Source organism: Heterocephalus glaber, unplaced genomic scaffold (assembly GCF_053883595.1).
Source record: "Heterocephalus glaber isolate CG9 unplaced genomic scaffold, H.glaber_assembly_v1.0 deba00001532, whole genome shotgun sequence".
Classification (NCBI taxonomy): domain Eukaryota; kingdom Metazoa; phylum Chordata; class Mammalia; order Rodentia; family Bathyergidae; genus Heterocephalus; species Heterocephalus glaber.
The window spans coordinates 20,210,965-20,238,378 of record NW_028258330.1 but is presented as its reverse complement, the minus strand read 5'-3'; the positions used below and the strand labels follow the sequence as shown (position 1 = coordinate 20,238,378).

General features: G+C 42.2%; 1 protein-coding gene across 1 annotated transcript in view; it reads left to right on the top strand.

The window, feature by feature from the left end:
* Nucleotides 1-4,703: 4,703 nt before the first annotated feature.
* The window catches only part of Tmc2 (transmembrane channel like 2), a 64,834-nt gene continuing 42,123 nt past the window's right edge, over nt 4,704-27,414 (top strand). The window contains exons 1-3 of the mRNA XM_004841156.3: nt 4,704-4,737; nt 18,058-18,376; nt 21,308-21,463. Of these exons, the coding sequence (XP_004841213.1) occupies nt 4,704-4,737; nt 18,058-18,376; nt 21,308-21,463 (509 nt within the window). The remainder of the gene's footprint in view (nt 4,738-18,057; nt 18,377-21,307; nt 21,464-27,414) is intronic.

Genomic DNA, 27,414 nt, shown 5'->3' with positions numbered 1-27,414 from the left:
GTTCCTTACTTTCCCTGATGCTGCCTCTTGGCCTGGTGGGGGAAGGAGGGGACAAATAAAAACCAGGACCCAGAGTCACCACCTGGCCACAGTTTTCCTACTGATCTGTGTAAAACATGTGCATTGGTCCCTCTGGCTTTTATCTGACAGTAGCTGTCCTCTGCTCTGGGAGTGCTGAGTCCTATTCCAGGTCCCAGATACCCAGACAGGGGCCTAACTTCCTGAGTCTTACATGGAAAAAGAATCCTCAGCAGTCACTTGAAAACAAGACCCTTCAGCCACACCTTCAGTGCTGATCAAAAAAGGTTGATAAATTAACATTCTGCTCACACATTGTGTTCCTAACACACACCCATTGCTATCACCCAGATCCTCATGACCTCTCTTGCCCTGCACCACAAAGTACTCAGCTATGAGCTCTTCAGTGTGGGTTAGTAGGTGGAGGGCAATGGCCTTGTGATAGCACCAGCTCACATTATCCAGCTAGGGTGTTACCTGCACGCAACTGGATCCTCTCCATTGTACTGGTTTACAAGATTCAGAGAGCGACACTGGATGTTTTGTAAGCAGATACTCATAGCTAATTATATATACATATACTTTTAATTGGAGAGATAAATTAACAAGATGCCCTAAGAAGCTTTCCCATTGACAAGGGTTTTTATGACAAAACCACCACTGAATTTAGATACTATGGACATTTGGTTGAAATTGCACCTGTTATGTGTTTGTTGCTGTTGCACTGGGCTTTAAGGTTTTACTTTTTCTGATTACACCCATTGAAGAGGATTAATTTGGAGCTTACCATCCATAGCTTGAGAAATAGGAATGTTTACTATCCTGATGAAATATTAGAGTGAACCTCTCTGGTATTATTATTCATTAGAGCAATGTTTATTTCTGTTGACTTGAATGTCCAATATACGAATCTCAAATATTAATTAGCTAAACCTTGTATTAAGAAGAGCAAAGAAAAAGAACATCCAGTGAAAGATTAAAAGGCATGCTTTTATGTCACCTAAGTTAGTTTCTGTGTTCTCAAACTAGATTATTTTTCTTAAAATGGGCAAATGTGTGGAATTAAGCAGTTCTGCATCACAGGCATGTTGGAAACATCACAAAGGAAAGGCAGATCTTGAGGCAAACTCAAGGGCAGAGCAGAGAAGAAATCTTTCTGAGCCTTGAATGCTGGCAATAGACTCCAGACCCCACCTGACAGTTATTTAGGGATGTAGTTCACTCTCAGAAATGGACTATTGGTACCCCACGCAGTAGCTCCCCCAACAGTATAGAGCTTGTCTTCTAACAGGAATTCTCAAGATGATCTCATGCACACTGCCTCCTCATCCTCTGAAATAAGTGTACCCTCTACCCCAGGGGAAAGTTGTATGTCCAAGACCTGTGTAACCCCCTCCCCAGGGCAGTGATGCAAGTGCTTGGCAGAGTGGAATTTTCAGTTTTCATAGGATAACATGAAATAGCAGAAAAGAAAAGCTTTATATTTTGGTGGCTTTAACTGCCTTGTTTCCCTTTGATCAAAGGGCTCCACATTTTCATTTTCCCCTGGGCTCTGCAAATTATGTAGCCAGTTCTGTCGGTTTCATTATTAACTACTAGGGGTAAATGAGGATTGGGGAGAAGGCAGTAAATCCCAATAGCCCTCAGAGGCTAGGGTGACATTTATGTTATAGAATCGTTGTGTTTTGTTACTGACATAACCCCTTGGACTCCATGTCCCAGCAGGTGAGCCAGCTCAGGGACTGCCACAGGCCCATCCTGCCCTCTGCTCAGATCTGTCTCCTCCTGGTTTCATTGAACATCCTGGTCCCTGCCCTCAAATCACCTGTGTCCTTCATCCCCCCTAGTCTAGCTCTCCTTCCCCCTGTTCCCTATGTCAGGGAGATGTGCAGATCTTGCCCTGTACTCTAGAAAAGACATTAGTCCTGGTTCCCAGCAGAAATTCTGATATGGGCCCAGGGAGAGCTATCAAGATAAGGGAGACCAGGAGGGAGGCCTTGTACACACCTGACCAGTCAGCTTGATGCTGGCAGCCATAGTGGGCTACAAATTGGTCTTGGCAGGAAGAGACACTGACTGATTCTAGACTGCATACCTGATGGAAGATGCAGATACCCAGAGTTCTATAAAGGACCAAAACAGAAGACACTAAACCAATCTGGATTCTAGCCATCATTTCTGCAAAACAGGAAACACTCTTTATAGCCCATTAATATCCAACAATGAGAAGAGGTATCCTCCTCCAAGTAACAGTTTGGTAGAGAAATGGGTCATGCACATATGCTTACAATCAACATAATGGGAACTATGATCACACTAGAGAGTATCCTGTTTTCTAGTAGAGAAGAGGGGATGGAGGAGAAAGCTGATATATAACACTCTTAAGGTCTCTTCTACTGCTATAATAAAATGCCTGATGCTGAGTGAAAAAAAAAAAGATAAGAGAGAGAAAGGTAAGAGAAGGTCCCACTGGAGTCTAGCTGCAGCATGACCCCACAGGGAGCTCTGGAGTGTGAATGACAGCAAGTTGTCCCTTCTTTTGACAAAAAGACCTCCATATAAACCACTGTGGCAGGCTGACCCAGGAGTGGTGGTGGGGTTACCTCATCTCCTCCGAGAAGGGCTCAGCTGTGCACCTGTAGCCCTGGCGGATAATGTTCTTGCCCTGAGAAACTGGACAAGACACCAGCAGTGTCACTACAGAGACTAACCTTGGACAATGACAAAACCAAGGCCTGGGTCAGAGTGACTTTCTCAGTGTCACTCAGAGATTTAATAGTTAACTGATGTAGGGCCGCAGATTTAGCTCAGTGGTTTCGCCGCTTGCTGCACAAGTACAAGGACCCAAGTTCAATCCCCGGTACCAAAAAAAAAAAAGTTAACTGAAGTTAAAACCATTTATCCTGACTTCCAGGCCAAAACTCCATTACTCTGTCACAGACCCACCTGAGGACCCATCGAGGGGCCCATCAGAGCTGAAACATGGAGGTGATGCCACCACCCATCCAGGCTATCATGAGGAATGGAGAGTTGGCATGAAAACTCTGGATCAGAGACCAAGGTGAGGTGACAAAGAGAGAAGTTTAAAAGCTTGAAATGGCACCACATCCCTTCTCAGGGTCTAAGTGACAGGCTGTCCTACTCCTGACCATCTTGGAAATAGGGCAAATGAGAGGCACGTGGGCCTGGCCAGAGGCTGGATCTCTTGGGCAGGTTTTTGTTTTTGTTTTTCCCAGGACTGGGAATCCAATTTAAGACCTTGTGATTGCCAAGCAGGTGCAGCACCACTGAAATACATCCCCAGCCCTGGGGCAGGTTCTTAATTGTTCGTGTCACAAAATCCTTTGACATCCAAGTAAGATCCATAGATCCTTTCTCAGAACATAGTTTTGTTTTGTTTTTTTCAGTACTGGGGATTGAACATAGAGCCTTTGCACTGAGCTACATCTCAAGCACTTTTTAAATTTTTTAAATTGTGAGTCAGGTCTTGCTAAGTTGCTAAATTGCCCAGGCTGTGCTCAAACTTTCGATCCTCCTGTCTCAGCCTCCCAGAGTGCTAGGATTATAGGTGTGTGCCACCATGTCCATCAGAGCCTAGATTTTAAGTCCATGAAATATTAGGATTACAAAACAGACAAATAATTCTGAAATAGACATTGAAATTATTTTAAACATCTGTCCTATGACACGTGTGCTTCCTGGTAATTAAATAACAAGATGTAGCTCTAGGTCTATAATTTTAAAGTAGTGGTAAGCATAAGTGACATTTTGAAATATCCCCAACAGTTTAAGGTGATGTAAAAAATACCTGTGTCTTCTGTTGGGACAAAAATCATACATTTTTGTCTACATTCATAATTGAGAGAAATTGCTAAATTTCAGTTAAAGACTAGGAAAAGAGAAGATGTAATGTTTTCCCTCCCACTGTTCACCAACCCACAAAATTCTGGCCACAACTCTTGGAGTTGCAGAGACTGCAGATTAAGAATCTTATACTCTGGGGCCTTGTGACCACCTTCCAGAGGGTCCCTCTGAAACTCAGGCAGTAGTTTTCAAAGTAGTCAAATCTGCCCTCCCTGAAGGCAGGCAGCAGTGGGGAAGCTGCTGAGTGAGTGAGCAGCTGGCTGGACAGGAGACAGTCATCAGTGTGAGCTCAGGACTCAAGTGCAGATTACTGGCACATCCCAGACCTACTGGTCCAAATGCTTAGTGCTGTCTTGAGAATCTGCATTTTAAACAGAAGCCCAGGTGACCACTTGGACAAGTATTCTGAAACTTCCCTGGTGCCTTGTCCCAATCAGGTACTCAAGATACTGGGATGCAGCTCACACATCCCTTGGCTGGAATGCAAGTGGTGTCATTGCCAGGAAACAGCCTGCAGTTCCTGGCCCCTCCAGGGCCCCTCATGTATAAATGATACCTGAAACGTGAGGCTATGCAGTCCTCAGCAGGGAAACCTGAGCAGAGAAGTGTGTGGCCGGATTGATGTGCTGGGAACTTGCTGCCTCCTTCCCATCTCTCTCCCAAACTTCGCATTCAGTCTGCAGCCAAGGAGCCCTTGCTGCTGTGGGGGCCCAGGAAGGAAGTCCGGGTACCATGAGGCCAGGGAAGCACTCCAGGCAGTAAGTGTGCATGGCTGAGCAGGGTGTGTGAGCCCAGGTGGAGACCTCGGAGCGCTGCTGGCCATGAGCCCTCCACCAAAGGGCATGGAGGTGGAAGGTAAGTCCTGTACTCATCCTGCCAGGTCCTACCTACAGTCTTTCTAGGCAGAGGTGAGGTGGGAAGCAGTCTTGAGAGGCAGGGGAAGGACCTATGTTTGAGTCCAGGCCTATGCTAAGTGACCTCATTGTGGTTACTCCACCTCTCCTTGCCTCCACAGCATGAAGGCAGTCATTCATGACACGAATGTGGTCTTCACTACCTCATGGGGTATTGAAGGGACTGAAATGACCTGTGCAAAAACCATGCATGGAGCCATGTTGGCATGTAAACTGGAGGCTATCATGGTCCTTCAGGTCCTTGGGTCCTCGGAGCCTGCCAGGGTCTCTCAGCCTCCTATTGTTTTGGTTACAGTTTCCTTTCCTTAGCAATCCTCTTAGCAGTTCTGTCTACCTATCTGGGATGGTGTGTGTGTGTGTGTTGGGGGTGGGGGGATGACCTCATGGCCTTTCCAAAGTGTCAGAGAAATGTTAAGGGCTGGGGACTTGGAGCTCATTGAGTAAGATAACTGGAGCCAAGTTCTAGTCTGAGGCATCTGTAAACCAACTGAGAGCTCCCAAAGAGAAATGGGGGTGCTACTGGGAGGAGAGAGCAGCTGCTTACCCCTTTCCTGTCCCTTGCAGCATGTGGTGGAGCAAGAGGGTGGGCCCGGAGCAGCTCTCCTCAAACAGGTGAGAGGGGTGGTGGTTTCTTGGGGAGTGTACAGCGTCCACCTCACCTCCATACCCAGTAGTCCAGCTGACCATCCCATTTTCTCCTTCCTTCTTTCCCCTGCTTCCTCTCATTCCACACTGCATCTGAGCCCCTCATCTCAACCCATAGGGGCAGGCAGTTTAACTGATGAGGAGGCAGAGTGTCACAGAGATAGGTCCTGCTGCTCTGCCCTGGGGACCTGGGTGTCAGGGGACACTCCAGAGTTAGAGACACATTGAGCCAAGGCTCGGGCTACTGTGAACATTCACCACCCAGGAGAAAGGGCAATGTCCTGCAGGCAGTAGATGGGTGGTACAGCCAGGACTCACACCCCAGCCACCTGGCTCCAGAGGGTACCCTCCTGAGAGTCCCCTGGGATTGGGTCCTCAGGTATCTTCCCATCAAGAATGTGATCACAGCTCTTCTGTGGGCCTGTGAAGAAGGCAGCCAGCTCCAGGAGAAGCTGGAGAGCCCTAGGAAGCCACAGAAGAGAGAGACACCCCCTACCACCATGATGAGGAGAGGGCAGGGGCCACACCCACAGGCTGGGCACCTGATGCTGCACATCACAGCATCAGAGATGTCATACCATTTCTCCTCACCTCCTGTGCAAGGCTGGGCTCCTTGTAGGTGAGGAAGTAGTCTTTGGAAACAGTGGACTTCTGGAGGCTTGGAAGAGTCCCCTCCTCTCAACCAGCCCCCACTGTGACCCTCCTTGTGTAGAGAAGCTGCCCCACAACCCGCCTCCTCCTCCCAGGCCTTCTTCTCTCACCTCCCTCTGCTTCCCCATTGTCAGGGCCTGAGAATCTCAGTGGGGCAGCTATGCAGAAGGGAGAGAGCCAGGAGCAAGAGGTCCAGAGGAGCTGGGTGGGAGGGAGGGCCTGAATATACTCTTAGTGTCTCAGCACCCCTTCCCACCCCCCTGCTGCCCAGCTGCCCATCCCCAGTGTCCCTCCTCCCCAGCTCACCTGTCTTCCTCATCACTCTCAGCTCTCTCCAAAGGCCCAGGAGCAAGTGTGAGGAAGCATGGTGTGCACCAGTATGACCCCCAGGACACCTCCTCTCAGGAGTGGTGGGGTCAGCGGCTCCTCTGGTGACAGTTACTGGCAGGATGCTCCTGTTGTACGTGTGACAGGACATATTTCCCCCCTGCCCCATCATGTCCTCCAGTCACTGTCTCTTCTCTCTGTAATTTGGCTTCCCTCCACCCTAGCAGAAGGGGCTGGGACTCGAGGAGTCACCTGTAAGCAAACATCCCTTGAGTAAGGCTGAAATGGAAGGTCATTTTGCCTAAAATACAAGCCTTTTACTACTCAATTAAATCCCCTTTCCTTCCACTGCCATTTCCATTTTCCATAGAAAAGATAAAAGAGGTCAAAATTTCCACCTAGAGAGCCAAATGGTCAAGGGATGTAGTGAAGTTAAATATTGGGAATCCACTACATTAACTGAAACCCAATTACATAAGGATTACCATTTCAGTCTGCTCTGGAGTTGCCTCTGAGGGGAGATGATATGCAATTGAATAGGGCTTATTCCTTTAGTTTAGCTTACACTTCATAAAGAAAAAAAGGTCTGAGAATACAAAGTTCTTTTCTCAACATAATTGCAATCTACCACACTGTTGGAAAGAAGGGTCAGAACTCTCCATAATTCAACTGTGTTTAGTAAAAACACTGAATTATTAAGATCACAGAGCTGGAAGGCAAGCTAGATTTACTGGTTCCTCCAGCCTCTCAAGTCTGTTTTTTGCTGTCTGAAGTCTCTGGTCAAGGTCAGGTACATAAACATGGGGCCCGTGATGCTCAGAGGAGCACCTGCTGAGCTCAGAAGTCTTCCTAGTAAGACAGCTGCCTTACAAGTTCCTAAATGATGCATTAAATGGGGTCTATTAAAAACTGGCTATGAAAGAAAGAAAAAGCAGCCTGTTTTTTGTGTGGACAAGGTTCAGGGAAGACTAAAGGGCAAATTCTGGCTCATTTTCCACATTCCCCATGAATTTCTTTCAGTTGAGAACCAGATTACAACAGAAATTACAGCTTGGAAAAACATTTGCAAACCTCCAACTTACATCTACAGTGTTTGGAAGAATGCTTGGAATGGTTCATGACCAAGATGAAATCATTTCATTAGCTGGTTGAGAACATACACAGAGTACAGAAGAAGATATAAACATATATTTACTTTCTTATCCAGTCCCCTCATGGAATATGGAGTGGGTCTTTCTGAGCCATCTTCTAGACCCCTTGCCTCGATCTCCGCTTCTCTCCCCCCTCTAAAAGCCTGGACTAGTCCTGTGGTTCTCCTGGGGAAGAGGGGTCACACTGTCTCACTCCATTCCCTCTCCAATAGCCATGTACAAGAGTACTTCCCCAGTCCTCTCCACGGGAGCCCTAGAGTCCAAGAGCCATGTTCAAGTAATCCTTATTATAGGAAGTGGTGGCTTCAAAACACAAGAGCAGTGATGCAAAAAAGGCACCAGGGCATAGACTTGGAAGGAAAGATTCACTGTAGTGTTGTGTGGTAGTGCTACAGGGGATATAGGAAGAAACATAGCACATATAGGAGTTGGTACTATCTATAGTTTCTTGCATCCCCTGGAGATCTTGGAGCACATCTACAAAAAAAGAGAGGATCACTGTAGCGCTGTCCAATTTTTTCAGTCTAAAAGCAGGACATAAATTGCCATCTGTAAAGATGTCTCTCTGTATTTTATCAGGCAGAGAACTACTTTGGAGGCAATTCTTTTTTGTTTTGTTTTGTTTTTTGAGATAGGGTCTCTAGATATGTAGCCTAGGCTGGAATTGAACTCACAGTAATCCTTCTGCCTCAGCCTCCTGAATTCTGGGTTTACAGGAGTGTGCCACCACACCTGGTTAGCACCTGTTATGATTTAAATATAAAGTGTCCCCCAGAAGTAGATGAGTTATGTAGATGTACCAACTCCTTATGGTGAATGTACCATAAACATGTACTAATAAAAGTATTTAATTTTTAAAAATAAATAAATTTTTTAAAAAGTTTCATATGTATGGAGGACACTAACCTCATCAATGGATTAATCCGTTGATGAGGTCATAGGTGAACGTGCTGTTAGGAAGTGAGTCTTGGCTGGGGGAAGTGGAGCACAAGGTGTGTTTTTATCCCTGGCCCCTTCCTCTCTTTGGCTCTCTCTCTCTTTGGCACCCTCTCTCTCTCTCCTTCTCTCCCTTTCCCTCTCTCTCTCCCTCTTTCTCTCCCACTCTCTCTCCCTCTCCTTTCTAGCTGCCATGGGGTGAGCAGCTTTCCTCTGTCATGCTCTTTCTGCCTTGGAGCCAGAAGACAACCACAGACTGAAACTTCTGAAACCATGAGCCAAAATAAACCTTCTCTCCTTTAAGTTGCTTATGTCAGGTATTTTTTTCCCAGAAACAGAAAAACTGAACAATATAGCATCTGAGAATACTCTTACTTGCATAATAAACTTTACTAAACAGGCTTTGTTTACCATACATTTCCTAGTCACCTTCCATAACTTACTCCACTCAGAAGCCCCAAACCCCTTTTCCTTTGTCAAGTCTCTTCTCCATATTTTGTTTCCCTTTAAGACAGTGTGTAAACCTCAAATTCTTTTTTTTGGGGGGGTGAGGCTTTATTTTAATAGCACCCTTAACATTGGTTAAACAACATGCATTTTTTCTGATTCTGATTACATGGAACGCCAAAGTTGCTTGGTAACAGAAAGTGCTCTAACCTGTAATTAAACTCAGGATTTATTTTTTAAAGGGATAAAAATTGCTTTAGTAAGAACTTTAAAATTCAAAAAACCTATTAATCAGACCAACAAAGTTTAGTCTAATGAAGTATCTCTATCTTCGTTCATAGTTCAAGCATTTGCCAACTTAATTAGAAATAAATACATCTGTATATTTAATATATATTTAATATACAGAAACATTAAGTATACATATTAAATAATTTAGACAGAATAGACAGACAGAATGGAAAAACTACGTCTGCCTCTAAACCTCACCGGACAAGGAATGTGAATTATAGACATTGATAAGTGTCTCTAAAATTATATTTCCTGGGAAAATTTTATTTCACTCCTGAATTTTTTTTGTCAACACAATACATAAGAAAAGAAATCTAGGTTTTTTTAATTAGGTACTAAGATATGACCATCGGTGTTAAAGAATTTTGAAAAGTCTCCAGTAGTAAGTACAGGGTGGGAAAAATCAGTCAAGAAATATTAAAAGGAAAGAAATGGCCTAAAGCTTTTTCTTCATTGCATTGAAGGAAGCCTTTGGGAGAAGGTATTAATTCTTCTTGGGCTCTGGGGTGAGGTCATCTTGGCATGGTGCTGGGGCCCTGGCTCCAGCCACACTGTTTCTGTGAGCTTGCAGTAAATGTTTCTGTGGCCAGTCATGGCTCCTCCTTGTGTAAACTTCTCCTCTCAGAGCAGCCCATAGACGCAACACCGCCCATTTTAGGAGACCTCTGTCCAATAATCTCCAAAATGATATAGAGGGAAGAGATGTAACTCCCAAACCTGATAGGTATCCAAAACTCGAGTTTGTGTTCTCTAAAATCAAAGAATGAATTCTAGGAACAACAGAGGTTAAGAGCAGGAAAAATTTATTGAGAGAAGGTAGCTTCTAAGAGAGACAGAAGGGGGACCAGAAAGTGGGTTGCCCCTAAACGCCAAATTCTAACCACTCCCTTTAGTAGGTTCTTTGTCAACTCCTGGGTATATGTAAGTAATTAAGTCTTTTTTCCCTCTTGTTAAACTCCTTCATAAACATTAATTCTTTGTGAAGCATTTCTAATAATCCCAGCCATAATTTAGCACTCTCTGTATTTCCAGTCTTTTTTCTTTAGTGGACCATTCAGTCCTTTCTTTTAAAAACAGAATCCAGGAGCCAGCAATTTAGTTCAGTGGTTCCGCCACCTGCCTTGCAAGAGCAAGGTCCTGAGTTCTATCCCTGATACCAAAAAAAAAAAAAAAATCAGAATCCACTTACCTAAGTCATTGCCCAATGCTGATTCCATAACTATCACCACACAACCTGTTGATAAGACAAAGCGGATTTATTGCTTATAGCAGGTAAAGCTTTGCAGCATTTCAGAGAGGGGAAGGTAGAGTCAGAATTTACTGAGAACTGGAAATTTGACTTAAGCCAGGCCTGTTAGTCATGTTCATTTTACTGTAACAAATACCAGAGACTATCAAGTTAAACAGAGAAATAGAATATTTTTGCTCACAGTTTTAGATGCTCCAGCCCATGACCAGCTGGCCTATTGCTTTTAGGCCCAAGGCAAGGCTGCTATCCTGGCAGAAGCACATGGAAGAACAACATCACTCACCTAGGGCCAGGAAGTAAAAGAGAGGGAGAGGGAGCTGGGGTCCCACTATCTTCTTCAAGGGTGCCCTCTATGACCCAAAGGCCTTCCACTAGGCCACACCTCTTAAAGGTTCTACCACTATCTGTTAGTGCCACAGGCTGGGGACCAAGCCTTTAACATGTAGGCCTTCCGGGAGGACTGTTACCCAAACCATAGCAGTGCCATTGTCTAAATCACATGCTATTCTCTCCATCATAGCATTTAGGATTCCCTCTACTATCCAGGACTCTTGTGAAGTATGAAATGAAGGGACTTGAGAAAAGAAAAAAATCCAGAATCCTCTAGAGTAGTAAGGTTTCTGTTCTTAAATAGAGCCCTTTTTTCCTTCTTCAATGAAACTATCAACGGATCTCTTTTTCATAGAGGACAAACCAGGGGGTGATATGATCAATAATCCTGATAGTAGTATTAGTTTATCAAGATAACAGTTTCCAGTCAACCTTGTGGATACTGTACCAGATCCCATACTAGTATTTGGCCAAAAATACTCCATGAATTGTCAAACAATGCTGTAATCTTTTGGCACTGTTCTTCAAGAATATGAGTAGTCTGGTGTCAGGGAGTGAGTTTTGTATTGTTAAGATCATTGAAAAGGTCTAAAGCAAAAAAAAAAAAGTAATGTCTTACTTGTAAGAGATGTTTAAAAAAAAATGAGACAACAGTGGAGAAAATATACCCTACTGTTTCCTAGTTCCCTTCCAAGTCCTATTCCAGTGAAAGATGGGTTATAATGACTCTCATAAAAGGCTCCCAAATATTGTTGAAGAGGCAGGCCTTTCCAAGGATATGATGAGGATTGTATTTCTCATCACCTGGTCTACCTACAGAGTTGCCATCAAAAAGGCAACTCAGTGGTTAAGTCTAGTTACCCAGTAAAACCAAATAATTTATAAAGAACAAGCACCAACAGAAACTGCGCAGTTCTCAAAGGAAAATGTGCACTTTAGCCAGTTTATGAGTGAATTATAGCTGGTATTAGACTCATACCAAGAAGCAATCAAAGATGTAAACAGCAGTACTGAAAATAGGAGACCCAGTTAAAATTAGCCTTAAAACGCCGGAGATTTACCTCAGTGGTTCCGCTGCCCGCCTCCAAAGCGCAAGGACCTGAATTCGATCCCCAGTACAAAAAAAAAATAGCCTTAAATCATTTAAAGCATAGAATGTTAGCAAAATAATAGAAATCAGAGGAATATAGGTTATAGAAAGACAATCTGTGGTCTTAATCCATAGGTCTTTGGCACAGGCTGTCCAACAGTCAACTGAATTTCACCACTGTGCTGGTTGTTAATAGAACCTGATAGGGCCCTTCCAGTTGGGATTCTGAGATTTGTTGAAGACAAAAGTCTGCCCTAGAGCTGATGTTTCAAGGGAAACATTAGGGAAAAAACAATCTGTAGGTTACAGAGACTTCAAATATTTGTGGTTAACTAGCTACTGAAAACTTTCCAAAGTAAAACATTTCAAAGCAACAATGAAACTCACAAGGAAATTTGGATGTTACTGAAGCATACACAACAAACATAATAGGGCATTCTAAAAGATTTGGGCAAAATCTCTATGAAGATTAAGCAAGTTCTCATGGACAATGAGCATTATACCTGATTTACAAAAATGGATAGCCGTAATTTCCATAGAGGAAAAAAATCTTAAGCGTGTAATTCTTAAAAGGTTAAACAAAAAAATCTTAAATATATAAAATTATTTTAAGACATAATACATATAACATACCAAGAATATTTGAAGCATATAAGACAAATATATCAATATATGAAGAACATCAAGCAAAGATACAGTAGTAGGTCTGGAGTAGGTTGTGAGCATCTGTATTTTAATGAAACTCCATGTGTAAGTCTAATGTGCATCTTCACTTGCAAGCAGTGGCCTCAAAGATGCTAAATTCAATTTAAATAAGAGAGATTGGGTCAAAATTAAATTTTTTCCCCTTTGGTACCAGTGATCAAACTCAGGACCTTGCGCTTTCGAGGTAGACAGCAGCACCACTGAGCTAAATCCCTGGCCCCAAAATTAACATTTTAAATGATAACTGAATTATGACTGATAATTATGGTGTTGTCTAACATCATGCAAATCCCCACCAGGACTCTGATAAGTGGAACACACTATAAACAGGGACGGCATTATCAGATCTCTAAGAACTTCTTTTTTTTTTTGGTGCCGGGGATCAAACTCAGGACTTTGCGTTTGTGCAGCAGGCAGCAAAACCACTGAGCCAAATCCCCGGCCCTTCTAGGAACTTCTTGTCAAGCATACAATTGCTGAAATATTTAAGCATTTTACCTACACAAATTTAACCTACAAAAGCCAAACCTCTCCTGTTTGACAATTCTTCCCATAAAACTCTGTGACAAATCAAGCAATCCTAATTCTTTCTGGCATCTCTCTTTTTATAAGGTGAAAGAACAAATCTATAACTTTTCAGGGGCTCTGAAAATCTCCAAGATAGTTTTAGATGAAAAGATATTCTGTAATTCATTTAGCTTTATTTTACACTTAGGAGTCAATCTTAGAATCAAATCAACCAACCAGACAACCAACAAACCAACCAACTAACAATCTCCAAAATTTATCAAGAGATTTAAACTCATAGAAATTATATTTGGCTACTCATTTAAAAATGGAAATCAAATATTTTAAAACATGCACAGAAGATAACATGATTACTTACAAAGATCCTTAACTTTTTCGTAAGTGAGGATATTTGATTAAAAAATCAGGGACATAATAAAGCCAACATAAAATATATATAATTATTGTGGGGAGACACAAAATCTTTGCAATATGGGTAGATTATGTTTGAAAAAATCTTTATATCATAGCTAAAGGCAAAAACAAGTATATATATATGTATGTGTGTGTGTGTGTGTATATATATATATATATATATATATATATATATATGAACAAACCCATTGAAACAACAAACTTTGCTAAGATTTTTACATATTTTACAACTTTCAGTCTCATTATTTGCATGTCTATAATCTAAGACCCAAAAAGTCCCTTTCTGAGCCTGGTGTAATGGCATATGACTGTAATCTCAGTATTCTGGGGAGCTGAGGCAAGATTGCAATTTCCAGCCCAGCCTGAGCAATTTAGCAATTTAGCAAGATTCTCCCTCAAAATAAATAAATAAATAAAAAGGGTTGGAAGTGTAGCTCAATGCAAAGACCTTGGGTTCAATCCTCAGTACCCCCCCCCACACACACACACAATTCCTTTTCTGAGAAACTTCAGCTATTTTCCTTTCAGGTTTTGTTCTTCATGTGCATCTTTCCTACTCTAGAACAACCCAATCATTTCAATTTAGTATACAAATACTCTTTTTCCCTTAACGAAAACACAGTTCCTTACTTTGCATATAAAGTTGTACTTCATCAAGATTGATCATAGTAGAGTCTCATTTGATTATAACTTTTAACCAAAAGAACATCTCTTTACAGAATAAACTCCCATTTCACAAGACAGATCATTGTAAACTATCACATATTAGCATTTTAGACCGTCAGAGCATATGAGTATACATTGTACAGGTTTTTTTACATTGTACAGTTTTATACAAACACATCTTGTATGCAACTTTTCAAAATTATATGGACACATTTATTCAAAAATGAGCACGTTCATTAACAGATTCAAAAGATATAACTTCTCTGTACCATATAAAAAATTAGAAGCAGGGCCAGGGATTTAGCTCAGTGGTTCTGCCACCTGCCTCACAAGTGCAAGGTCCTGAGTTTGATCCCCAGTACCAAAAAAAGTTAGAAGCAAAAATACATAAGCTTAAAATTATGCTTTGTAATCAATGTTTCAGAATTCCCTCTTAGAAATGATCTAGGCATCTACTACAGTTTGTTTATCGAGTGTTCCTCAAAGGTCTGTACATTGAAGGCTCAGTCCCCAGGTGACGCTATGAGGAGGCTGTAGAACCTTCAGGAGGTGGAGTCTTGTGGAAAATCTTTAGATTATTGGGAATGTGCTGTCAAGAGGAATTATGGGGCTCAGGAGTCTTCCTCTACTCTTCTTTCCTGGCTTATGAAGTGAGTAGTTTGCTCTGCTATGTATTCCCTACTATTGCCATCCAGCACCCCTATCAGAAGCCCAAAGCAATGGGTCTACCTGGTCTTGGACTAGAACTTGAAAAATCATGAGCCAAAGCACACATTTTCTTCTAAAAGTTAATTATCACAGGTATTTTGTTATAGTTACATGAAGCTGACTAATATAGCATCCAATGAATAGCCATTAACTAAATTTAATATCAGCCCAAGGATTTAGGATACTTAAAGATCTTGGGGGGCCGGGGATTTAGCTCAGTGGTTCCGCCACCTGCCTCACAAGCACAGGGTCCCAAGTTCAATCCCTGGTACTAAAAAAAAAAAAAAAAGATCTTGGAAATAAATATCCCAGCTTGCATATTATAAACATAATTATTATTGAAATATGCTCAGATTAATGAATCTACTGCACAAATTCATGCACAAATTTAGGTATTTCATAATCCTAAACATTAAATAGAAGTAATGTTAATGTATTTAATCAATGAACCTATGTGAGTCTAGAAACAACATACTCAAGTAGTATAAAAATATAAGCTTGTGGGCCGGGAATTTAGCTCAGTGGTCTGGCACCTGCCTTGCAAGCACAAGGTCCCAAGTTCGATCCCTGGTACCAAAAAAAAAAAAGTAAGCTTGTATTATAATCAATGCTGATAAATAAACCAAAGGTAGTCAGTTTTATTAAACCACATAGGTTTTTAAATCTTTTCTTCTTTTTTTTGAGACAAGGTCTTGCTATGTAGTTCAGGCTGTCCTTGAACTCACTATGTAGCCCAGGCTGGCCTTAAACTCATTGCAGTCGTTCTTCAACCTCCTGAGTGCTGAGATTACAGGTGGGTGCCACTGTGCCTGCCCATTTATTATTTATTATTTATTTATTTGCCAAGTTTTTATCTAATTTCTGGGAAATTTTTGGAATATTTAAATTATATGAGCACTTTTATTTTATAAGCCAATATAATGAGCTCCTTTAATCTTAAAAAAAAAACTTCTTGAGCATTCCCTCTAAGTGGCTCATTGATCAATCATTTCATGTTTTTAAAATGGGTTTAATTTTTAGAGCAATTTTAAGTTTACATAAAAATTTTGCAGCAAATAGTTTCCACAAACAGCCTTTTTTCTCCTCTTCCTCCCTCCAGTGTTTCTCTTATTAGCATCTTACTTTGGAATGGTGTATTTGTCCAACTGATGAACCAATATGAATACATTATTATTTACCAAAGTCCATAGTTTACATTTAGGTTCGCTCTTCGCATTGCACATTCTATGGATTTTGACAAATACGTAATGTCATATATTGACCATCACAGTATCATACAGAATAATATGTTTCCAAAATGCCATATGGTTCACCTCTTCAACCTTCTCTTTCCACTGAACCCCTGGCAACCACTGATTATTTTATGATTTCTAAAGTTTTGTCTTTCCTAGGATGTTTTATTAATTGCATTCATATGATATGTAACCTTTTCAGACTGCCTACTTTCACTTAGGAATATACACCCAACCCTCTCACCCTGCCTCATCTTGTCATAGCTTGAAAGCTCATTTCATTTTATCACTGAGTAATGAAGGCACTGTTCATTTATACATTCACCTATTTTAGGATATCTTAGCTCCCTTTCAGTTTTGTCAATTATGAATCATATATGTTTGTGTTCAGGTTTTTGTGTGGACATTAGTTTTCAACTCCTTGAGATAAATACATAAGAATCAATTGCTGAATTATATGGTAAACCTCTGTTTATCTTGGTAAGAAATTCTCAGACTTCCAAAGTGGCTGTACCATTTTGCATTCACACTAGCAATGAATGGGAGTTCCTGTTGCTCCACATTCTTGTCAGCATGTATTTGATCTGATGGGTCTCTTTAGAATCACTTACTGGGCCGGGATTTATTTAGCTCAGTGGCGCTGTGCCTGCCTCACAAGCACAAGATCCTGAGTTTGATGTCTGGTACCAAAAAAAAAAAAAATTGATGTAGGAAAGACTTACCAACATACACAAAATAACTTGCTGGGATTTTTCTTGGGTTTGTATTTAATCTATAAAGTTGGAAAGAATTGACATCTTAATAGTATTTCCTATCTATGAACACAGACTATCTCTCCATTCATTTAGATTTTTTTGACACAAGATCTCGCCTGCAGTTCAGGCTGGCCTTGAACTCATTATCAAGCCCTGCCTGGCTTCAAACTCACTGATCCTCCTGCCTCAGCCTTCCAAATTGAGTGCAGGGATCACAGGCATGTGCCACCATGCCTGGTTTCATTCATTTAGATCTTTGATTTCTTTCAACAGAATTTTGTAGTTTTCCTCCTATATCTCCTACACATATTTTGTTAAATTTATACCTACATTTTTTCATTGTTTGGTACCAATGTAAATGGTGTGGTAGTTTTAATTTCAATTTCCAATTATTTATTACTAAGTATAGGAAAGCAATTAACTTTTGCACATTAACCTTGTATTCTGCATCTTTGGTGAAATTGATATCTATCTGAAGTTTAGGCAAGAGCATGGAGGAGTCAGCAGGTCAGAGGAAGAAGATAATTCTCATCCTAGACATGAGGCTTCCCACATAGGTGGCCTTTGTTGCTGTAGGGAAGATTTCTTTCCTCACCCAGCACAGGCTCATGGCCAAGGCCTCTATAGCAAAAGACAGATTACTAACAGAAAAGCATACAGAATCATTGAACATAGCTTTCATGTGACATGGGAGCTTTCAGAAGTAAGGACCGAAAGACCCAAGGAAAATTATTTTTAGGGACAGAGCTGAAAAGTAGGACTGGAGGATACAAGGGTGTGAGCTAATGGCAATCATCTAGAGGTCCTTAGCAGGGTCCACTTAATCAGATTTTTCTTGGCCTCTCTGTGTGATATGTCTCCCACTGGGTATAGACAAGGATACCTGTCACATGTCTCTATTCAGGGGAATAGGGAAGGAGAAGTTTAGGGAGTGACCTTCAGCTTCTGTAGTTGTCTTAATTTGCCCCACTGTAAAATGTTCTGGATTCTGGACCACATTTTGAGTGTCATCTTCTGAGCTCCGACAGACCTGACAAGCTCCAGGGGACATCTTGGACTTCAGATTTCTCAGCTGGGGGTACTTTCCTGGGGCTGCAGCCAAAGGGGTCAGTGCTGTCCATTTCCTGCCCCCACAGGTGACAGGTCAGGAAGGAGATCCTCGAGAAAGCAGGCTCACAAAGCTGAAGGTCTGGTGGGCAAGCATGGAGCCCAGCCTGGCCAGAAGGAGCGGGTCAGAGGCAGCCCAAGGCCCAGGTCCCCCCAGAGGAAGCAGACAGAATTTAGGATCTGCCGTGAAGAGCTGCGGGGACAGGAGCGGAGCCCAGCCATGAGGACTGGCGAGTCGAGGAGGAAGAGAGATGGGAGAGCTTCCTTCAAGGAGCAGAGAGCATCCCCAAAGAAGGACAAGAAGGTTCTGAGGAAGGAGGAGAGGTGGAAGAAGCTGAAGAAACCCAGGTGTGGTGTAGCTCAGACTCTGGGGCACTTTCCCTCTCTTCTGCCCCTCCTACCTCCCCTGTGAGGGGCTGGTGTCCTCTCCTCTGTGGGAAGCAGCACCTGCTCTTCTTCTACTTCCATCTGCCCTGTCTTTGCCACTGCTCAGCTCATGGCATCCAGGCAGAACCGGCTTAGAGGTCACAGGCATCATGGGTGGCAGAGCCACTCCCCACTCACCAGCTCCAGCCATCTGTGTCACACAGGGGAGGGGAGGCTCTGAGTCAAAAGGACTCTACCAGTAATGTGGGACAAGATCTCAAGTCCCATGAATTTCACTTGGTGATTTTGCTCACACCCTTAGTTAGATGCTCCACTGTTCCTCTCTGCTTTCACAAAGAGGAAAATGAGACCCTCTAACAGGGTCACCAATGCCAGCTGTCCTTGGCCAAGTTGAACTAAAGGGTTAAAGGATGCATGTGGCCTTAACAACTTAGAAGTTAAATGCACTGGGTGCATTGGGTGTCTTCTTCATCCTAAATGGCATGTAAAGTAAAGGATGCAGATAGGACTTAAGTGTGCCACTTTGAGCTGAATACCATGGCAGGGCATAGAAGGATGAAAAGGACTCAACCCTGGTTCCCCAGATGCTGATGGTCTAGCAAGGAAGATGAGACAGAGGCATCAATTATGACAAGGCAGAAAGCAGTGTATACACAAGACGGGATGTGCTGGAGTGCTGTACTGCAGGGTGCTGGGGCATCAGGTTTCCCCCATGGAGAAGGTAAGCATTTCAGTAAGTTCTTGAAGAACAGGTAGAATCTGAACAGGCAGTTGCTAAATGCCCACACCCCCATTCCCCCCAACTCCTTATGCAAAGACCAAATGACAGCTCTCACAGTGAGTGCATGAGCCATGGCCCAAATTCCCTGTGTTATAGGCCTTCCAACATTCAAGAGCATGTTGAGACTTCTTGTCTGCTCATCAGGGATTAATCACAAGCTGAAACTCACAGAGGCTGCTGAAAACTGGCCTTTAAAACTTGCTGTCACCCACACCTACATCCTGATTCTTCCTTTTGTGATTCTAAGGCTGCCCTGGAATAGCCTTCTCTGCCCTCTTTACCTGCCCCATCAGCTGCTATCTGGCTCAGCTGAGAATCATTGTTTTTATCAGTGAGACTGTGCAGGGCACACACAATAACTTGGATCTTATGGGAACTAAACATATAGAGTCTGGGAGATGGGGAGGATCCTGAATGGGGATTTCTTGCTGGAAGCTATCTATGGATGTGCTATCCAATAAGATGGCCATGACTTACTTGTGGCTGTTGAGCATTTGAAACGTGGCCAGTATCGCTGAGGAATTGAATTCTCAATTTAATGTAATATAATTTTAATTCAATGTTAATACCACTGAGTTGACACGAGTGAGTGAATTTATTTAACAAACAGACTTTTTAACAGATGTAATTTTGTAACTGATTTGATTTGTCTTTAAAGCCAAAATATTTCTTTTACAAAAAGATGAACTAGCTTTGTCAGTGAGGATACAAATATTTTTTAAAATGACATTTTGCCACTTGATTCAGTTATTGGGAAGGGCTGGGATGTAGCTCAGTGGCACAGCGTCTGCCTGGCAAGTGCAAGGCCGTGAGTTTGATCCCTGGTACCAAGAAAAAAAAAGTGAATTAAGCTCTCAGTTATTCGGAAACTTTTAAATATGTCTAAAATAACTTGGGTATGTGACTCTACTTTTTCAGCTATAATTTTGTGAAATCCAAATACAGATCAAACACGTCCAATGGAAATTTAATGTCTGAATAGACATGCAACATGAGTACAAAGTGAATAACAGATTTCTAAATTAGTATAAAAGACTATAAAATAACTCAATAGTTTTATATGGATTACATGTTGAAATAATTTTATATACTGGATTAAATTAAATGTATTATTGATATTAATTTTATCCATTTCTTTTACCATTTTAATTTGGCTACTAGAAAATGTTAAATTTCAAATAGCTACTCTTCCTGTAAGTGGCCAGAGGTGACCTGTGAAAATGGTTCGATACTCTCTTGACCCAGAAAACCCCACAAAATCATGCAAATCAAGAGGCTCAAATCTTCGTGTTCACTTTAAGAATACCCGTGAAACTGCCCAGGCCATCAAGGGTATGCATATCCGAAAGGCCACCAAGTATCTGAAGGATGTCACATTAAAGAAACAATGTGTGCCATTCAGGTGTTACAATGGTGGAGTTGGTAGGTGTGCCCAGGCCAAACAGTGAGGCTGGACACAGGGCAGATGGCCCAAAAAGAGTGCTGAATTTTTGCTGCACATGCTTAAAAATGCAGAGAGTAATGCTGAGCTTAAGGGTTTAGATGTCGATTCTCTGGTCATTGAACATATCCAGGTGAACAAAGCACCCAAGATGCGCCTCTGTACTTACAGAGCTCATGGCCAGATTAACCCATACATGAGCTCCCCCTGCCATATTGAGATGATCCTTACTGAAAAAGAACAAGTTATTCCTAAACCAGAGGAGGAAGTTGCACCGAAGAAAAAGATATCCCAGAAGAAACTGAAGAAACAAAAACTTATGGCACGGGAATACATTAGCCATAAAATAAATGGAAATAAAAGTTAAAAAAAAATTTCAAATAGCTCATATTCTGCTTCTACTGGGCAGCAAGCACTGTGCTAGACTGTGTGGGGAAGAAGTTAAATCAAGTTTGGGGGACATCCCTGGGGTACATTGGGCTATAGAAGAGGGTTGTGGCCTTCTTTGACAGGCAGAGGTTGTCACTGGCAGCTTCTGAGTGGGGGTAGGCACAATCATCCACATGAGTGTTGGAGGGCATGCCTCTCCATCTTGCCCATGCACCAGACCAGATGAGTACCCCCACCTCCTTTCCATCTTCCCTCTGACTTTGTGCTGGCTCTGTCCCAGGTCATTGTCCTTGGCCTCCAGTACCTCTGGAGTGGAGTCTCCATACTCTGAAGAGGAGCTGGCCCAGATCCTCGAGCAAGTGGAAGAAAAAAAGAAGCTCATTGCCACCATGAGGAACAAGCCCTGGCCCATGGCAAAGAAGTTGACTGAACTAAGGTGAGCTGAATAGTAGCCAATCAGGTTTCTCAATGTCCACAAGGTTCAGCCCTTCTGTTGGGAAAGAAAGTCTCTTCCTCCTCTTTGCCCCAAGGGAACATCCTTTCATCCTCCCCAGAGAAACCACAGCAAGGAGGTGGGATCCACTTTGGGACCCAGGGGGCCTTGAGATTTGCCAGCACCAAGCAAGAGAGAGAGAAAGCTGGAAGACCTGTGATCAGCCCTTCCGTTACCTGATCTCCCTTCTGTCCAGTGCCCTGTGTCACCTGGTGGTTCTGTGCCTCCCTCATGACCCAGCATAGACCTTCTCTGGGGAAGTCACCTATGATGTCTTCTCTCAACAAGATCAGCTCTCTCTTGTGTTATTATAAGCACCCAGAATCTCTACATGTGTAGCTCACTCTCACTTGCAGTGAAATAATTTTATATATTGGATTAAATTAAATTTATTACTAATATTAATTTTATCCGTTTCTTTCACCATTTTAATGTGGCTACTAGAAAATGTTAAATTACAATAAGTAGCTCATATTTTGCTTCTTCTGGGCAGCAAGCACTGTGCTAGACTCTATGGGGAAGAAGATAAAGAAATTGAGTTTGGGGCACAGCCCTGGGGTACATTGGGCTATAGAAGAGGGTTGTCTTTGCTATTTGCTCATCCCTAATGCAAGACCACGCTGGGGATGGTGCTCCATGTAATTGATAGTGGACTTCCTACCCATGCCACTTGACTTCCATTTTCAACTCAGCCACTTCTCTGGTTTCCATATGAAAGGCTTGCACATCAAGCTTTTTATGACTCCTGAGTCACTGCTGCAGTTTTGAGAAAAGAATAGAAGTCACGCTTCTGGTTTTCTACTAGAAAATTCCCACCCAATATTACATTTCCCCTAAATCTGGCTGGTTTTCTGCCACAGCCTTAGGGGTGACACTCACTTTCCCTTTTCTTCTATGTGAAACCCATTTTCCTTGGCTTGTTCATGCTCCAGTCAACTCCTCACCCTTTTAAGGAACACGATTTAGCAGTCATGTTTTGACACTATTTACCCAAGAGGCATAGCAATGATTCTGACCAAGAGTCACAAAAGCATCAAGTAGTTTTCCCAAGGTCATGCAGCAAATTAAGTGGACCAGCCAGGGTTTGAACTCAGCAACACAGTACAGACCCTGCCAAGCATTTTTACAAACATAGCTCCCTCTATGGCCCTGCAGACTGTTCCACGGACTCCCATGAAGTTGTGAGAGGAAGCACACTTAGTGTGACTGAGAAACTGAACTTTTAAAATTTAAATATATTTAGATTAGGTATGGCATGGTGACAATATCAATGACAATATATTGTGGACTTGAAAATTGCTGAAGTAGATACAAAAGTTTCTCATTGAAAAAGAAATGCTAAATGAGGAAGTGCATATGTTAATTAGCTTGATTTAGCAATTCCATGATGTATTTAATTATTAAAACATCATGTGCTAGCAGTGAATACGCATATTGGGAAAACAGAACAAGCCCAATTAAACAACCTCATGCTGAACCTCAAGCTTCTAGGAAAAGAAGAGCAGGACAACCCAAAGCTCATACAAGGGAGGGAATTTTAAAGATCAGAGGAGAAATCAATGCAATGGAGACCAAGAGAATGATACAAAAAATCAATGAAGCCAAGAGTTGGTTCTTCGAAAGAATCAACAAAATTGACAAACCCTTAGCCAACCTTGTCAGAAAAAGGAAACAAAAGGCCCAAATCCATGCAATTAGGAATGAAAAGGGTGAAATGACAACAGACCCAGCAGAAATCCAGAGGATCATCAATACCTACTTCCAGAGCCTATACGCCAATAAGATGGACAACACAGAAGAAATGGACAGACTCTTAGATACATATGAATTACCAAAGTTGAACAAAGAAGGCCTAAAAATTCTGAACAACCCAATATCAACCAATGAAATTGAAAATGTAATTAAAATCTTATCAGCTAAGAAAAGCCCAGGCCCTGATGTCTTCACTGCTGAATTCTGCAAGACATTTAGAGAGGAACTGCTGCCACTACTGTTTAAACTCTTCAATGAAATTGAAAGGGAAGCAATACTCCCAAATTCATTCCTGGAAGCAAGCATCACCTTGATCCCCAAAGCAGAGAAAGACCCAACTGAAAAAGAGAACTATAGGCAATTTCACTAATGAGCATAGATGCAAAAATCCTTAATAAGATAATGGCAAACAGAATGCAGAAGATCATCAAGAAGATCATACACCCTGATCAAGTGGGATTCATCCCAGGGATACAGGGATTGTTCAATATACGAGAATCAATCAATGTGATACACTATATCAATAGAGCCAAGGACAAAAACTATATGATTATCTCCATAGACGCAGAAAAAGCATTTGACAAAATCCAACATGCATTTATGATAAAAACCCTATAAAAAATTGGAATAGATGGTCTCTACCTCAAACTGATAGAAGCCATCTATGAAAAACCAACAGCCAATATCATACTAAATGTATATACATTTTTATTTATCAGAGAAACAATTAAAAACAATTTAGAGCCAGGGATGTAGCTCAGTAGCACTGTGCCTGCCTCGCAACCACAAGGTCCTGAGTTCAATCCCTGGTATTGGGGGGGGGCACAATTTCAAAATGAAAATAAACCTGTGTGACTCTTAGCTACAGTTTGGACTGTGGGTTCAACTTCGGCAAGTAGGTGCCCTCCTCCCAACCTCCTTTCTCTGAGTCCCTTTTCCCCTCTCCCTCCATGCCGGGTTCTACCTCCTGTCGAGGGGCTGAACAGCCACCTGTCATACTCACAGAACCTCATCCTCACTCAGGTGTCACCAGATGTATCTTTTATTAACAGTGGAAAAAGAGCAACCTGGATGCTTGTGGAAATGAGATCTCCAGCTAGCTGGAAGTCTCAGGGACTGGGAAAATCCTACCTGGAGAAATCTACATTCCCTCTGGGCCTCTCAGAGGCACAGTCCCTGCTGCTGGTAGGGTGCGCAGTGACTAAGGCCAAGAAACTGAATAGATCAGGTCTCTCCTGCTCAACAAGTCTCCTTGTCAAACAGTGGATCTTTTCCCTACAGACCTGTTTCCTCCCCTTCCCCAAGGTGCCCAAGTCCAAGGCTCTCCAGCCTTTGAGACTCCACGCCAGTGTGTCTTCTGCCTAGAAGACTCCTGCTTCCTAGCTAATTCCTACACCCCAGAAAGGCTCAGGCCAAGTGTCACCTCTACAGAGGAGTTCCCAGTCCCTCCCCACATTCAGGCTGAGTTATTCACTGTCCTTCTGATCCCCAAGGCATTGTCCCCTCACCTGACCTGAGTGCACTGGTTTACAAAACTGTGTCTTTTTCATTCTTTAGTATTCTTCCCCTTTAAAATCTAGCCAGTGTCTGCTGAGTGTGCCCTAGGTGCCAGGCCTGTTCTCAGTGATCCTCAGAACCACCTTATGATGTAGGTATTATTGTCCCCATTTTACTGATAAGGAAATTGAGTCACAGAATCATCAAGTAATTTTCCCAAGGTCATGCAGCAAGCTAAGTGGCCCAGCCAGGATTTGAACGCGGGAACTCTAGTTCCAGGGCCTGCATTATTAATTTGCAATCACCTCTCCAGAATTACCAGACATTCTAGAGCACCTTTGTCTACTGTATGATTTCCTTTGCTGGCAGTAAAGTCTCCAACTAAAAGTGCCATTCCCAGACTCCATTCTCCTTTTGTGAAGCAATAACATGTGGCCTCAGTCTCTGTCCCCAAGATCCAGCTGGCTAGCTTGAGCATAGTTGTCTAAGAATGGCAGGGTATGAAGAGCAGCAGCAGGGAACTGGGCCAACCTAAGTTTAGCCCTCTGCCACCTCCTTGGAGACATAGCTGGCCCCTTAATCTCTCTCAGGCTGGTTTCCTTTACTTAACCTCTCTAAACCTCACATTAACTGCTCTAAACCTCATTTATTAAAGTGAGGATAATAATTATCTATCTCACAGGGTTATTTTATAAGTCCAAAACTATTTCTACTAATTAATATGTAATCAATATTAGTAGTTATTATTATTAAAGTTTGAACATATTTTGTTCCATTACACTATGTTGAATCCTGAGACATGAGGCCAGGGAACAAAAATAAATTGGAGAAGCACACAGATATTGTTAATAACAAGACGAGGCAGGAAGTTATGGTGGCATTAAGGGTTCCAGTGCCTGTGAGTCAAGATGTTGCTTTAATTATAGAATTTGTCAGATGGGTCCATGAGCTTTGTAAGAAGCTTGGTGTCTTAGAAAATTACCCAAACTGCCTGCTTTCTTTAGAAAGATCAGAAAGCTACTTCTAAGAAAATGAAGTAGACACACTTTCCCCTATTCTCCCCACTACAATTAAAACCCTGGATGTTATATATGAAGCAAACAAAAGAAGATTTAGAAAGGTGAAGAGAAGCTAAATTGGCAAAGGACCTCTGGACCAAGAAATGACAGGGCATTGGGTTACCTGGCTTTTCTTTTTGTCTTATGTATCCCAGACCGGGTGTTGGAGAAGTCAACAACCCAGAAACTCCACGTGTTAGTTACTTTTCTCTTGTTGTCAAGACAAAATACCTGACACCCAAGGTTTAAAAGGGAAAGATTTATTTAGCTCACAGTTTGTAGAGGTTTCAGTCCATGATGGGCTGGCTCCAAGGCAAAGTGGCACATGGCAGAAGGGTGGAGCAGAGGAGAAACAGTTCATGGTGCCTACACAATAGCAAAAGCAATAAAGGACCTTAACAGGATCTTCCTGCCCCTTTTATTTTATTCAGATCACTTAGGGCAGGTATCAATCACACCTTTAATCCTAGTGCTCTCAGGCCTAGCATTGCAACATGAATCACACAGTCTAGATTCAGCCACCTCCAAAATAGTTCCACCTCATTCGCATGAGGCTTTGGGCGGACATCTAAACACAAGCCATAACACTCCAACATCCTAGCAGGGTGCAGATCTAATCTGGGGCCTGAGTTCCTCTTCCAAGCTTCCTGATTGTTAGCAGAGCTCATTTCCTTCTCATACTTTCCATGTGGCCCCTCCAGAGGGACCCAGCAACAGAGGTCAAGAATTTCTCTGCTCTAAAAATCAGATCTTCCAAATTTGAAGACCCAGTCCAAAAATGGGCATCTGAAATGAACAGACATTTCTCAGACAAAGAAGTAGAAATAGCAAATAAACATGAAAAAATGTTCAACATCACTGGTCATTTGAGAGATGCAAATAAAAACAACGCTGAGATTCCACCTCACCCCAGAAAGAATGGCTGCTATCATGAAATCAAAGAGGAATCCTGCTCCACTGATGGTGGGAGTGTAGACTGGTGCAACCACTGTGGAAATCAGTATGGAGATACCTCAAAGAACTAGGATTAGAGGTCCGATTTGACCCAGCTATTTCCCTATTGGGTATGTTCCCCAAAGAGATAAAAGAATCATACCACAGTGATATATTTGCACCCATGTTCATAGCAGCACAGTTTGTAATAGCTAAAACTTGGAAACACCCCAATTGTCCATCAACTGGAGAGTGGATAAAGAAAATGTGGGGTTTTTCTATAAAATGGAGTACTACTCAGCCATAAAGAATGAGAAATTAGAGACATTTATAGCTAAATGGATGCACATTGGGGCGATACTCTTAAGTGGAATAAATAGGACACATGTGTAAATACTGAATAATTTCTCTGGTGTGAGAAACTGCAAGTGTAAATGAGGATCAAAAGGCATAATAGATATTGTGAAATAGGAAGAAAAGGTCCAAAGGGAAAGGGGAAGTGGGAGGGATTGGAGAAAGGAAAGAAGGGAATGGGAATTAATATGAGAAAATGAAAAAATGGAAACAAAGTCTTTGTAAATAGGGAGGGGTGGAGGTTTGAAGGGATGGCAGGGGAATAGGGAAAAAATAAGAACCAAGATATATTATGTAGGG